Source organism: Thunnus thynnus, chromosome 2, assembly GCF_963924715.1.
Source record: "Thunnus thynnus chromosome 2, fThuThy2.1, whole genome shotgun sequence".
NCBI lineage: Eukaryota > Metazoa > Chordata > Actinopteri > Scombriformes > Scombridae > Thunnus > Thunnus thynnus.
Window position 1 is genome coordinate 26,730,358 of NC_089518.1, and position 14,211 is coordinate 26,744,568.

The 14,211-nt window shown below is 38.0% G+C and overlaps 1 protein-coding gene across 1 annotated transcript in view; it reads left to right on the plus strand.

The window, feature by feature from the left end:
• loxhd1b (lipoxygenase homology PLAT domains 1b) overlaps positions 1-14,211 on the plus strand; it is a 28,117-nt gene continuing 13,906 nt past the window's right edge. The window contains exons 1-21 of the mRNA XM_067575664.1: positions 1-679; positions 2,118-2,232; positions 2,430-2,441; positions 2,764-2,844; positions 3,027-3,211; positions 3,435-3,533; positions 3,607-3,755; positions 4,813-4,936; positions 5,409-5,518; positions 6,938-7,078; positions 7,159-7,294; positions 8,016-8,176; positions 8,248-8,334; positions 8,759-8,894; positions 8,978-9,132; positions 10,991-11,151; positions 11,274-11,350; positions 11,478-11,674; positions 12,227-12,419; positions 12,989-13,149; positions 13,260-13,578. Of these exons, the coding sequence (XP_067431765.1) occupies positions 1-679; positions 2,118-2,232; positions 2,430-2,441; positions 2,764-2,844; positions 3,027-3,211; positions 3,435-3,533; positions 3,607-3,755; positions 4,813-4,936; positions 5,409-5,518; positions 6,938-7,078; positions 7,159-7,294; positions 8,016-8,176; positions 8,248-8,334; positions 8,759-8,894; positions 8,978-9,132; positions 10,991-11,151; positions 11,274-11,350; positions 11,478-11,674; positions 12,227-12,419; positions 12,989-13,149; positions 13,260-13,578 (3,478 nt within the window). The remainder of the gene's footprint in view (positions 680-2,117; positions 2,233-2,429; positions 2,442-2,763; positions 2,845-3,026; positions 3,212-3,434; positions 3,534-3,606; positions 3,756-4,812; positions 4,937-5,408; positions 5,519-6,937; positions 7,079-7,158; positions 7,295-8,015; positions 8,177-8,247; positions 8,335-8,758; positions 8,895-8,977; positions 9,133-10,990; positions 11,152-11,273; positions 11,351-11,477; positions 11,675-12,226; positions 12,420-12,988; positions 13,150-13,259; positions 13,579-14,211) is intronic.

The following is a 14,211-nucleotide window of genomic DNA, read 5'->3' on the forward strand; positions in this document are numbered from 1 at the left end:
ATGCCCACGAAAAAGAAAAAAACAAGACAGAGAGCAGAGGATGAAACCAAAGATGTGGATGACGAGGACTCGGAGGATCAGAAACCAAAGCTCAAGAAGAAGAGTAAGCAGGTGAGTGAGTCAGAGGATGCTGAGAGATTGAAGAAGAAGTTTAAAGACAGCGATGAAGAAGGATACAATTCTGACACATCAGGCCCTGATGTGAGGAGGAACAAGAAAAAAGGGAAAAATAAAGAAAAGGTCAAGAACAAGAAGAAAAAAGCCAAAGAGGAGAGCGGTGATGAATTGAGCAATGCGTCCCAGGATACAGATAATGAGGATAACAATGACTCCAAAAGTAAAAAGAGAGGTGGACAACTCCCTGATGTGATTCAGACAACTAAGAAAGGAACAAAGAAGTCCTCAGTGAAAGACAAAATGGGATCAAAGGACAAAAAGTCCAAGAAGGACTCAGAGAAAGAGGAAGAGCAGGCAGCTGGGGATGAAGAGGAAGGGAAAAAGAAAAAGAAAGACAAGAAGAAGAAAGGATCTGTGAAGGGGGATAGCGATGAAGACGCCAAGAAGACAAAAAGCAAGAAGAAGAAGGTTGAAAATTATGTTGAAATCTACGAGAAGGAGCTCCAAAACTACGAGCCAGAAAAGGTGGAGAACTATGAAGATGAGTATCACAAAAAGAAAGGTAACTGCCAACATATAGTCTCTCTTTAAACTGTGCAGAGTTAAAATGTTTCATGTCATTAAGAACAATCTTATCTAAGTCCTGTTTGAGGAAAGACATCCGAGACCCAGAGGAGAAGTGAATCCTTGATTGATTGATTGTAATTACTGGATTCTGAGTGGCTGCAGGAGTAATGTGCCCATGTTTTAGTATGATGGCCTTGGTAACATTACACTGAGTGAAGCAGTATCCACGTATCGTCAGTATGTTATCTTCAACCTACAGCTATATGACACCTGCCACTCACTAATCTGGACGGGGGGGTCACATCCTAATTAGAGCTTCACAGTCCTCTTAAGTTCCTTTTTGGCTCTCACTGTTCAATTATGAAGCCATACTGAATAGTTATCTGATCAACACTCATATATTCTCTCACTCTATAACACATTCACTCCACATTCACACTAACCTTTAATTAGACTGCAGGTTTTAGCCCTTTTCAGAAATCCTCAATGACAGCATGATAAAAGCAATTAACCCTATTTAATTACATTTCTTACTAGTACTGTACTGTTGTACTGCAGATTTTAACAAATTGAGTCCATTTTTTAATGAATTTCTTTTGACATTAATAATCAATTAATAACCTTCACAAAAGCCTCAACCCATAAAGAACATCCTTAAAAATCTACTTTTTATTAAATAATCTTAAATCTAAAGCCCCCACAGCAAGTGTCCTCCCACGCAGTTTGATGCATTGGTCTGCAGCGCCGACTCTGAGTCAACTGTGAAACTCCTGAGTCAGGGACAGCTGTTAAAAATCCTTAAAATTACATCTCCTTCTTCTCCCTTATTGAAGAATCCAGAATCTATGAATATGCAAATATAGTTAATTTCATACATTTAACTGCTGGATACAAGATGTCTCCTTCTCCGCTGGAGGCTTCAAGTCTCCACATCACACTTGCGTAAATTGCATACTGGACCATGATTGGTTCCACACATCATGTCACAATAATAATTATAGGTACAAGCCTTAAACTCAGATTTAAGGTGAGCACAATGAAGGTGAAGCTCAAACTTCCAACTGAAGAAACAAGAAGAAAATACATTTTTGATTGGAGGGGGACTTTAAGCGGAGTGGAGGTCTAAACAGAAGGAAGAGATGAGAATGTGGGTGTGCAAGGCTTTTACCGAAGAAATTAAATACATTTAAGAGATAAAATCATATGCTGTGACATGATTTCCCAACAAAATCCTTTCTGAAGAGTTAAAAAACCTAAAAAAAAAACTAATTCTCAAAGGGATAAAAGTACAAAAACATTATACCTGAACACTGTGTATCTGTTCACTACTGTACCTCACCATGCTGTCTCCACATACGCTTTTGCACAGTAACCTTACTGTGTATCTCCTTTCTAAAACATTTCCATTTTTATTATGTCATTCAACCCTCCAGTGTATGAAGTGGTGACCATCACTGGTGATGAGAGAGGAGCAGGCACAGATGCCAACGTGTTTGTCACTCTGTTCGGAGACTATGGCATCACTCCCAAAGTCCATCTGGCGAGCAAGTGAGTTCTTCTACTAGAATTTGAATGTTAGTTTGTCTGTACTTGTCATGTTGAACATAGATTAAATTGTTTCATTGCCCTGTACCAGTAAAAGGCCTCAGTTATGACCTCGGCCAGTTGGACTCCACATGTGATTGAACGGGTTCTGGTGCTTGAACTAAAACTAACTAACTTTGTCATATTTTCCACTTTAACAGCACAGAGAAGAGGTATTTATTTCTTGATGCAGTGGGTGGAGGTGAAAGAATGACTGCTCAGACATGTGTGATGTATATTTGTAGTTGAATTTGCAAACTGTTTGCATGCATGGCATGATCTGCTGCATGATGGTATCAGACATTTAAAGGTTTTTGGTTCTGTTATGCACTGGTTGTGAATATTTTTAGTTTTACTTTATGCTTTCCTGTTTGTTGGATTTTTGTGAATTTAGTGTTGTTAAAAGATTATGAGATTCACGTCTGCAGACGTTTTAGAGCATGGCCATTGTTGACTTTGCTTCACAATCAAGTTTTTACTATTTTGCTACTTCAGGAGTCGCACTGCATTTGAGAGGGCTAAAACTGATGTGTTCAGGATTAGAACTCACAATGTTGGATCTTTGAAGAAGATACGGTATGTGAGAAATGAAATATTGTTATTCTTATGACAATATAGTTTGATCTGGGCCAAACACTGCTGAGCTTGTATCGGATTTAGACTCATTAAAGCAGGTTTTTGTACTCAGGTTGTGCTGACTCCTCTGCATTTGTTTTCGAGTAGAATGAGATTAATTTATCTTTCATCTGTTGCTTCAGGATTGAGCACGATAACACCGGCCTGAACCCCAGCTGGTTCCTGGACAGAGTGATGATTACAGATGTGATCAGGCCTCACCTGAGGTTCTACTTTGCTTGTAACAACTGGCTCAGTAAAGTGGAGGGAGACTGCCTTTATGTCAGAGACCTGCTGGGCAGCATGGACCCCATGGAAATGCCCAAATGTATGTAACACTAATATGAGCTTATATACGGTATCATTTTTGTACAAATCCCTAAAGTTAGTATTTGCAGCATCTCCATTTCTTCTCTAGTGAAAAATCAGAAATCAGTTTTCTCTTAATTCAGATCAGTGGTTGCACATGGACAATATTTATTTGGATGTTTTTGTTTTGTGCTTTAAAATGTTTTGTTTTTGTTTTTTTTGAATTTGTCTTAATTTCCTAGATAATAAATATGTGGTGACGGTTTTTACTGCTGATGTAAAAGGCAGTGGAACAGATGCAGATGTCTTCATCAATATCTTTGGGGAGTTTGGAGACACAGGTAAGAAAACAGAGACACTTGGATTTAAATTAGGATTATTTTATATAATGTACTAATCATTTTCTTATTTTAGGGGAAAGGCTACTTGACAACAAGAAAAATAACTTTGAAAAAGGCACAGAGGACAAATTCACCATAGAAGCACCAAACTTGGGCAAAGTGAGAAAAGTCACTATCGGCCACAATAACAAAGGCTCCTCAGCAGGATGGTTTGTGGATAAGGTAAAACTGAGCACACATTGTTTACAAGACTGTGTTTCTTTAGGAACCTAGAAATGTATTTGAAATACATAACTTTTAGGCCCAAAACTATTCCCCCTTTATCAATTCCCAAGACAGATATTAACAGGACATGCGCTGCTTTCATTTGTTACATAATGTGTAACTTAAGGGTTTTACTATACCTTATCTTTAAACAAAACTCTGTCTTGGCTTCTTACTGGATCTCATTCTGCATAGTTCTGCATGTGCAGAGGTACTTAAGACATGTGATCCTCTTATTTCCTCTCAGTCTTCTCATCTGAGCCTGGTGTGCCTGCTCCTCCAACACATACAGCGTGCACATCTGAGAGATGAGTTCATTCAGACAAACGCACACACACACTCACACATGTCGTCATCCTATACTATCCTGTGTGTAAAGGGAAACCATACCTCATTAAGGGATTGCCTTGCAGCAAACAGACAGATGAGTCGGAGGATTTGCCAGTGACTGCAGCACCATGACACCAAAGATCAGCAGTGACACCAAGAATGAATCATATCGTATTAACAGCTAACATCTGCTTTGTGCTGCCTTGAGAAGCTCATACAAATGTAATCAGCAATGTTTTCTAATGATGATACATTATACATATATATATGTATGAATTTGGAGGTAAATATTATGTTGTATTGGCTTTGGTTCACTTGTTGTGTTTTGTTGTTCCTGAAGCTTATATACAATGAGAAAAGTTTTTATTTAAATCTCTTACATTTAAGAGACCTACATGGGTTTAATAGACACAAAGTGACAAATATAAGAGCAAGCAAAGTTTAAATTAGTTTATACAGTTCATAAATTCATTAACTGTAAATATGGGATTATACATTCAATTTTAAGATCAACAGACTTCAGACTTCTTCATCCAGTGTGACCCATCGTACTGACCGCCTCTGCAACTCAAAGGAAATTGTCTTGCTTTACTGTAACTTTTTATAAGTTTAGGCACAATAGATCGCCATCACATGATGGCTATGATTACAAGCTTGTTCTGTTGTTTTGTTTCTGTGTATGCAGGTGATTTTGGATGATCTGGGAAACAAAACAGTGTATGAATTTCCAGTCAGTCGGTGGTTTGCCATCGATGAAGATGATGGAAAAATACAGAGGGACATTTTGGTAGGAGGGAGCCAGCCCACAGGTGAGATGTCTACGAGCCTGGAAAACACACATGATCATTTCTCAAAAGAAAGGTCACATCCATAGCAATTTAAAACAATAAGACAAGTAAATGTCTAGCCATATTTCAAGAAACAGACAGTCTGTTTCCTCTAAATTATTTGCCTCAATTTGAATTCTGGCAGTGAAAAGAATTTGCTTGCCTGGTCTGAAAATTATTCCAGAAAGGATTGGAAGCAAATTAAATTTCTATTGCCAAAGAACAGATAATTTGTTGTTTTATACTTACTTATTCAGCCCAAAAAGATAAATGTGTTTTCTTTCCAGCTTGCCAGAGGCCCACTGTGTGATCATTAATTCTCGGGTCAGATTATCAATGTTTTGATCTAGTTGATCTGGTTCCCGCTCAGCTCCCTTGGGAGCTTAGGTGCTGTGAACCACAGTGACCTGCTGGCAGAGACTCTGATAGACTGACATGTAGCTGTGCCCGCCAGGTATTGTGTACAACGTCCAGATTGTGACAGGGAACATCCGAGGGGCCGGGACTAACTCCAAAATCCACATCGTGATGCACGGCTCGAAAGGCATGAAGAATAGTGGCAAGGTAACGAGAAGAGATTGAACACAAGAAACGGTGCAAGACCTTACAATTAATGCAAAAAAGAAAGGCTGCAGTTGTAGTTTTTACTTGAGTATATGAAGGAATATTTACTGTATACATATATTTTATTATGTAATGCATGAAATTAGGTTTGTTCTAGAAATAATTTGTAGGATTTTTATTTTATTCTGTTGACATCTTCAGTGTTAAATGGTCATTAGCTCTGGAGCGTTTTGCACTTCCTAAACATAACTTGTGAGTAAGTAAGTAAAATTTATTTGTATAGCAGTTTTTACAGGCATAAGTCACAAAGTGCTTTACAAGAGAATTATACAACATACAAGAGACAAAACATAGAAGATGAAGTGACCACATGAGCCACATGTTTAAAAGGTACAAAACTAAAAAACATAATACATAATAAAAATACACAATAAATACATAAAATGCAGACTTGGTGCATACACATTACCCAAACACCTGTCTAAACAGATATGTCTTTAGCCACCTTTTAAAAGAATCCACATAATCAGCAGACCTTAAAGGTGTGGACAGACCATTTCACAGTTTAGGTGCTATACAGCCTCAAAAGCTCAATCACCACAGGTCTTTAGGCAGGTGAGTAAAACAGACAGTAAATTTAGCTTATTTGACCTAAGAGAGCAAGCTGATGAGTGAGGATGAAATAGATCAGCCAAAGAGCCTGATTGTGCGTCAAGCAAACAGTGAGGTCATAACTGCTGCATCTTTTCCTGTTAATAGACTTTGATTTTCTGTAGGAGCTGTATTTTTGTTTGTTTAGCAGTAGTAGCTATTAGTACATAATTTACTACCTAGATTACACACTAGAGCTACTATTAATCACTTAGTCAATTGAGAGAAAAGTAATTGGCAACTATTTGTAATTTTTTAAGCTAAAATACTATATTAGCTGGTTTCAGCTTCTCAAGTGTGATGATTTATTGATTTACTTTATTATACATGATAGTAAACTAATTATCTTTTGGTTTCGGACTGCTGGTTGGACAAGACAAGACATAGTAAGATGTCTCCTTTGATTCTGGGAAATTACAGCAGGAATTTTTCACAATTTTTATAGATTTTATAGATAAAATGATTAATCGATTAATCGACAGATATATCAATAATGAAAATAATCAAACCCTACTTTGTTTGCTTGCTGTTTATTGCAATAACACCATACGATTTGGTTGTCATTTAACATATGGGCAGAATTCTTGAACAAAAACCAACAACCATACATGCTGCCAATGAAAACATCCCATCAAACACATTTCTAGGTCGGTGTTTATAAATTCAGCCCACTGAGTATGAATTTGATTAAATCTCTTCTGGGTATATTAGTCTTAAAGTGGATGAACCACCATTTCCATCAACCTTACCTCAACATATTTGATCCAGGTGTTTCTGGAAGGAGGAAAGTTTGAGCGTGACCTGACAGACATCTTCACTGTTGAGATCGCTGCGCTCCTCAGCCCACTCAGCAGGGTGACCATCGGACACGACAATGGAGGAGTCAGTGCTGGGTGGTACTGTGAGAAGGTATACACATGTGCACACATGATAATATGGTGATTTATTGTGAACTGATTGAACTGAACATTGCGTGGTTGTTTTTGCAGGTGGTGGTGTACTGTCCGTTCACAGGGATTGAGCAGACCTTCCCGTGTAGTAAATGGCTGGATGAGAGAGAGGGAGATGGGCTGATAGAGCGAGAGCTCTACGAGATGGTCTCACTCAGGCAGAAAAGACAGAAAAGTAAGCTGAATGTTAGAAATAATGGCTGAGGGTGCAGTGGCAGTAAATCTCTTATTTGCCAAAAAAATTAGAATAGAAATAGAACATCTAAAATATTACATAAATCAATCAAACAATCAAACAATTTCGTAATCACTCTGCACACAAACTTCTTTCTACGGTGTTGTTGTTTCTGTGTTTTTGTTAACAGTATTTTCCTTCAAATGGAATCAAATATCTCCTTTTAAGTGAAGTTGATATGTCAGTGTGGTTGTTATGAACTGTATATGTTTTCCTCTGGTTCTCAAACGTATAAATGTATAGAATTTGTGTTTTCTCTTCTTTGTTTTTAATTTTTTGTCCACACAAATTTGAACTAGCATGGTTCCTCCACTGCCTTTCTTCATCTTTGTAAAACTTCACAAATATATAGTTTAGAGTTAACTGCCTAGAGATGATGTTTCAACAAGCAAAACTCTTTAAGCCTCTCCATTGAAGTGTTGAGTGAGTTGTATATATTCACGACTTGTTCTCCCTCTCACTTACATTTTCCAAACCAGTCCAAGAAATCATACAGGCAACTGCTGCACACAAATGTGTTAACAAGGGCAAGAGAGAAGCTATATTTACCTCTCAGTCATAGTAACAAACAAATGTTGAAGATAGTGGGAGACTGATAATCTGATCTAGAATATGATCAACCAAACAGCACTCCTAAATCAGAGTTTTGTTTCTCCTTAAGAGCACCCCTGGTCCTTGTGGATCTGGACATCAGATCTGGCCAATGCAGGAACCGACGCAGGTATCTCCTTCCAGGTGTATGGAGAGAAGGGCAAGTCGGACGAGATCAGACTGGACAACAAAACAGATAATTTTGAACAGGGACAGGTGGACAGGTTCATGGTAAGTATCCATTAATATCAGATCAATGACGATGTTGTGAAGTGTCTGCTTTTAACCTGCTGGGATCTTAGGTTGAGCTGCCTGATTTGGGAAAACTGACCAAACTCCGTATCTGGCATGAGAAGAGAAATCCTTTTGCAGGATGGCATCTTAGTAAGGTGAGGAAATCTCAAATATCTAATAAGAGTGCAAATGAATATCTATCATGTCAGTATGACATCACTCACATCCATTTCTGACAACGTTTCATTGACGATAAATATTTGTTTTTGTGATTCTATATTAATATTATAAATTCTATATATGCTAGTTAACATGGAATATAGGATATTAAGATAGCTCAGTATCCTCAGTTCATAACAGACATGTAATTGAAATGACAGAGTATCTCAAGTTTAAATATTTGATTCAACCAGAAGGCAGATAAATCATTTTTGAATAAAATTGGCCTAAGGCAAATTAAGTGTTTCACATACCTTAAAGTAACATAAGGAGAGAGTTCAGAGGATAGTGAAGGAGTTCAGCAAGACATCCACTCACATCTCAAATCATAGCTCCCCAGCATTACCTTTCTCCACATAGGCAACTCTGATGAAAACATTAACAAAGGAGAAGTATACATTTCCCTGTGAGCGCTGGCTGGACACGAATGAAGACGACAATGAGGTTGTGAGGGAGTTACCTGCCACCGGAGAACTAATCGCTGAGCCGCTGCCCTGTATGTACAAATTTATATTTGTGTTCATTTAATATAGAGAAAAAAAGTACAACTTGAATAACTAATGTGAATCTATTCTACAGTGATAAAGTACAGAGTGACTGTTTGCACTGGGACCATAGGTGGCAGTGGCACAGATGCCTCCGTTTTTCTCAATCTGATTGGAGACTTAGGGGACACCGGAGATCGAGAGCTTGTCAACTGCAAAAACAACATCAACAAGTTTGAGAAAGGAAACGTGGGTACATCCAACAGTACATCCAAGTTCAAGTATCTTTATTGTCATTGTATAAAACAATGAAACAGCAAAGCATCTCCCTGTAGTAGTGCAAAATATAAGATAGTGGTAATAAAGTGGTAATAAAATAGAAAGGAACAGAATGAAATAGTTACTTAGAATAAAATAGATATTAAAAAGATGCCTTCATGCAACCGGTGAACCACACTGACACACAGTATATCAGCACACTTTCTATGACACAGTGGTAGAAATTCACCAGAAGCTGCAGCGATAGGTTTGCTTTCTTCAGTTTTCTCACTTCAAAGAGTGTGCTGTTGAGCTTTCCCAATCACTGAGGCGGTATTGGTGCCCCAGGACTCTGTCAGGCCCAGGAACTTGAAGTTGGCAACCTTCTCCACTGCATTTATGTAGGGACTTATACTATACCACCAGCTTTTGTACTTTACTCCTATACGCAGACTCATCATTGTTTGACATGAGGCTGAGCACTGTGATATCATCTGCGAATTTAATGATGGAGTTAGAAGTATAGGAGGGAAATACACAGATCAGCCTGCTGGTAATATTGTCCACACAGTAATTTATGTGGTATGTGGTAGTATATTCCTCCCTGCAAATATATCCCAGTCTGTGGCCTTAAAGCAACCCTGGTGCTAAGAAACAGCGGCCTCAGGCCAGATTCTAACAGACTTAGTCATGGGTTTAACAGCTTCGAGGTTGTTGCTTCTTTCAATTTAAAAATCAAAATGAATCTCAACCCCATCCAATAAATAGGCTAAATCCTATTCCTCTCATTTGCAATCACTAATCAGTGTGCTTTTTATCAACCCAATTAGCTGTCAACCAGTTAGCTGCTCTTAAAATCGATCCAAACTCTAAGCTAGCCTGAAAGAGTGAAAAGTTTTTATGCAAAATATGTACTTCAGAGCAAGAGGTGCTGGCATCTGCATATAGATGAATATGTACTAGGGCTGCAACTAATAATTATTTTCATTGTCAATTTATCTGTTGATTATTTTCTCGACTTATTAATTAGTCGTTTGGTCTATAAAATGTCAGAAAATGTTGAAAAATAGTGATCGCTGTCTCCAAAAGCCCAAGGTGCAATGACCAACAGTCCATAACTCAAAGATATTCAGTTATTCAGGACTAAAGATACCAAAAAATGTTCACATTTTAGAAGGTGGAATGAGAGAATTTTAGTATTTTTTCTTGAAAAATGACTAAGTGACAAAACAATTAATCGATTATCAAAATAGTTTATCACTGGTTTCTTTTTTCTGACCGTAATCTCACCTGACTTTAATTAACAGTGCATACATATCCATTAGAGCTGAAACAATTTGTTATTAAATTGATTAGCTGATCGAAACAGAATTAATTGGCAACAATAATTAATTGATGATTCATTGTGTATATAATTTTTCAAGGAAAAAATTGCAAAAAGTTTGTGGTTTCAGCTTCTCAAATGTGAATATTGGAAGATTGTCTTTGTTCTCCAAGATAGGAAAATAAATAGGAAATTGAACATTTTTGAGGTTTTGGACTGCTGGTCGTAAAAAAAAAAAGCTATTTGAATATCAACTCTGGGAAACTGTGTTGGGCATTGTTTACTACATGCTGATATTTTGCAGACCAAGTGAAAAAATTCATAGCTGCAGCCCTGATTGGCCATGTTTTACAGTATTTGTAGTACAAATACTGGAAGCATGCAGTAACTAATCATATGAGTGTATCTGCTAATTGAACAAAGATGTCTTTTGTCAGCTAGTCTTCAGCACACACTCTTCTGTTTAACATACAGTATAACAAGACACTATAAAGTCATGTTTCTTGCTGTTGTTGGTCTTCTCAGTTGGACGAGTTTATAATCGAGGCCGTAGCCATCGGGCAGGTCCACAGGGTGAGGATTGGGCATGATGGCAAAGGTGGAGGCTGCGGCTGGTTTCTTAATAAAGTGATTGTAAGAGAAGAGGGGCAGGCTGAGGCGAACGCTGTAGAATTCCCCTGTAACAGGTGAGGTGACGCTAAATCTCAGTGTCCAAGTGAAATATGTGCTGGACAAATATTACAACCACAGGTGTTTTTTTGTATGTAATTCATGGGATTACAGTGTCTTCATTGCGTGTGCTGTGCAGATGGCTGGACCGCAACGAGGATGATGGACAGATTGTTAGAGAGTTGGTGCCATTCTCAGATGGGCAACGCCTTTACAGTAAGTTTGAGAAAATTGAGTTTTATTTTCACTTTTACAACTAAACTGTATAAACAGTATATCTGTGTGTGTGTGTGTGTGTGTGTGTGTGTGTGTGTGTGTGTGTGTGTGTGTGTGTGTGTACCAGATGTTGAATATCACATCGCAGTGAAGACAGGTGACATCCCTGGTGGCAGTTCGGACTCCAACGTGTTTGTCAAGCTCTACGGGGAGAAAGGTGACACCAGTAAGATGATGCTGTTGGTCTCTGACAACAACCTGGGGAACTACTTTGAGACGGGCCGCATTGACATCTTCACAGTGGAAACCTTTGAAATTGGACAGGTTAGAGATCTGGTGGTAATAATACTTTGCTGTGAGGAAGATTTAGAAACAATCTTCAATAAGTATTCAGTCTACAATTATCAGGTGTCTCTGATAAATATGGCTTTGTCAGCAAGTAGCACCAACGCTAATTAACCCATAGTAATGACGGATTAACCCCATGATAAACATCATGTTATTACAATCAAGAAATTATACTGCAGAGGATTAGCAAAATAGTCAGTTGCCTTGATAGGACCTTAACTAGTTTGTGCAAGCACTGTGTATTAATTTAGAGCTTTTGGTCCTGCAGATATGGTTCCCAAGATGAAAAGGGTGATAAGTCTATTTGTAGAAAGAGAAGATAATAAGTGATCAGTATATTTTCAGTCCTAGTGTGAAGTCAAAGGAAAGGTTCAGAAACTGTACAAAAATGATGAAACCTAAAATTCAGCACATACAGTAAATGTTTCTGTATGTTTCTATTTTATAAACCTGTTTCCATCTGACTTCTCAGTAAACATGTGAAGATTATCTTGTATTTAACAAGGTTGAGTATCTGTTTTACTCCAGATCAACCGAATGATGATCGGCCACACCAATGAAGGCATGCGTGCCGGCTGGTTCTTGGACAGTGTTCAGATCATGGTTCCAGTCACTGGAAAGCACTACATGTTCCCCAGTCACCGCTGGCTGTGCAAGGATGAAGCTGACGGCAAGACAGAGGTGGAGATTTACCCCAGTGAGATCCTGGACATGGAACAATGTAAACAACACACACTCACACCTTTAGAAGGCATACATGCTTTGTATATCTGACATTGTGAGGTGCTAGTAATTGATCTTGACTAAGAAAAATTCAGCTGTTTTCTGCTTCTTTAACAAATAACCTCAAGACCTCAATTCCATTTCAACTAAAATTTAAAGTTCAACCATTGTTTAAAAAATCAGTTCAGCCAAATTTTTTCCAGAGTAAATGTGTGTTATTATTATTATTACATAGTTTTGTATTAGTTTTCTTTCATTATTACTTTCTTGTAAAGGCTCTTTGTTTAAGAACTTGTAAATTTTGCTCCAAAAATGACCAAAGTTAAAAAGCCTTTTGTTATCGTGGCAATATGATTAAAAACAAGATCGATGAATTTTGACTGCACACCAGTCTTCCTGTCAAAACCTTCTTTATGTATTTGCATTGTGCAATTGTTTCATGCATACAAATACACAAAAGCCAATACATGCACGCACACACACACACACACACACACACACTATACTGTTTGTGTGCAGACCAAAATAATTTGTGTCTGTCTACATTTGTTAATCTGTCTTTTCCAGTAATTAACTATGAGATTACAGTAGTGACTGGAGATGTGATGTTTGCCGGCACAAACGCCAGAGTGTTCATCCAGATTTACGGCGACAAAGGGAAGACGGAGGTCATCACACTCAAAAGCAGATCCAACAACTTTGAGCGGAACACCACAGAAATATTCAAGGTATCAAAGCTTGGGATTTTAGTGGCTCCAAAAGCAAAACTTCAATATTAAAGCATTAAAAATTCAAGCAAATACCACTTGTTGTACCTCTCCTCCCCACTGTTCCCCAGAGAGAGGCCAAAGATGTGGGAAAGGTCTTCAAGATCCGCATCGGTCATGACAACTCAGGGATCGGAGCTGGCTGGTTCCTGGAGACTGTTGATGTCAAACATCTAATCATGGCCCTGGTGCCCAAAGAGAAGAAAAAAGAGGACAAGAAAAAGAAGAAGAAAAAGAAGAAGGATGAGGAAGATGAAGACGAGGAGGGAGAGGAGATGCAGGAAGTGGTGCTGACTTATCATTTCCCCTGTTCTCGCTGGCTGGCCCGGGGAGAGGAGGATGGCGAGCTGGTGGTGGAGCTGCTGCCTGAGGATGCAGAGGAACTGGAAGGTACAAAACAAATATAACTGAATGTAATGTTGCACTTATTCAGAGAAAATGTGTATAAGTGCAAAGAAAAGGGACTTTGAGTTCATGCTGCATGTTGGGCGTGATTTCACTTCCCTGGGAAATATGTCACTAAGTAGATGTCTGCAAAATGAAAAATGTACCAAAACAATCTCAGTAAAGGAAGTGACAGCACATGCAAAATGTTGAATCAATCACTCATGTTTACAAACATTTGAAACATAATTACATGGCCTCATAATAGATCAAATGCCAAGCAGAATGTAATGGAGCTGCCAGATCATTCACGATTTTATACAGTTTTATTAATCACTGTTGCAATTTGAATCCTTGAATTATGCCATAAAGTATTGCATCACATTTACATCAATTATATAAAAACATCTGGATGCATAGTTTAAACAGTAAGAAAATTAACTACAGCTGTAAACACTGTGATTATAGCACATTTAAACAAGAGGAAAAAAGATCTCTTTGAAAGAACATCTCTTTGATTTAAAATGCAGCAACTTACAATACTAATTAAGACTTTTTCATTAAGTTACTTTCTGTGTTCTTCACGCTTCTCCTTTTATAGTGGATACCATTAATACTGAGCTTACATCAGTTAATTAA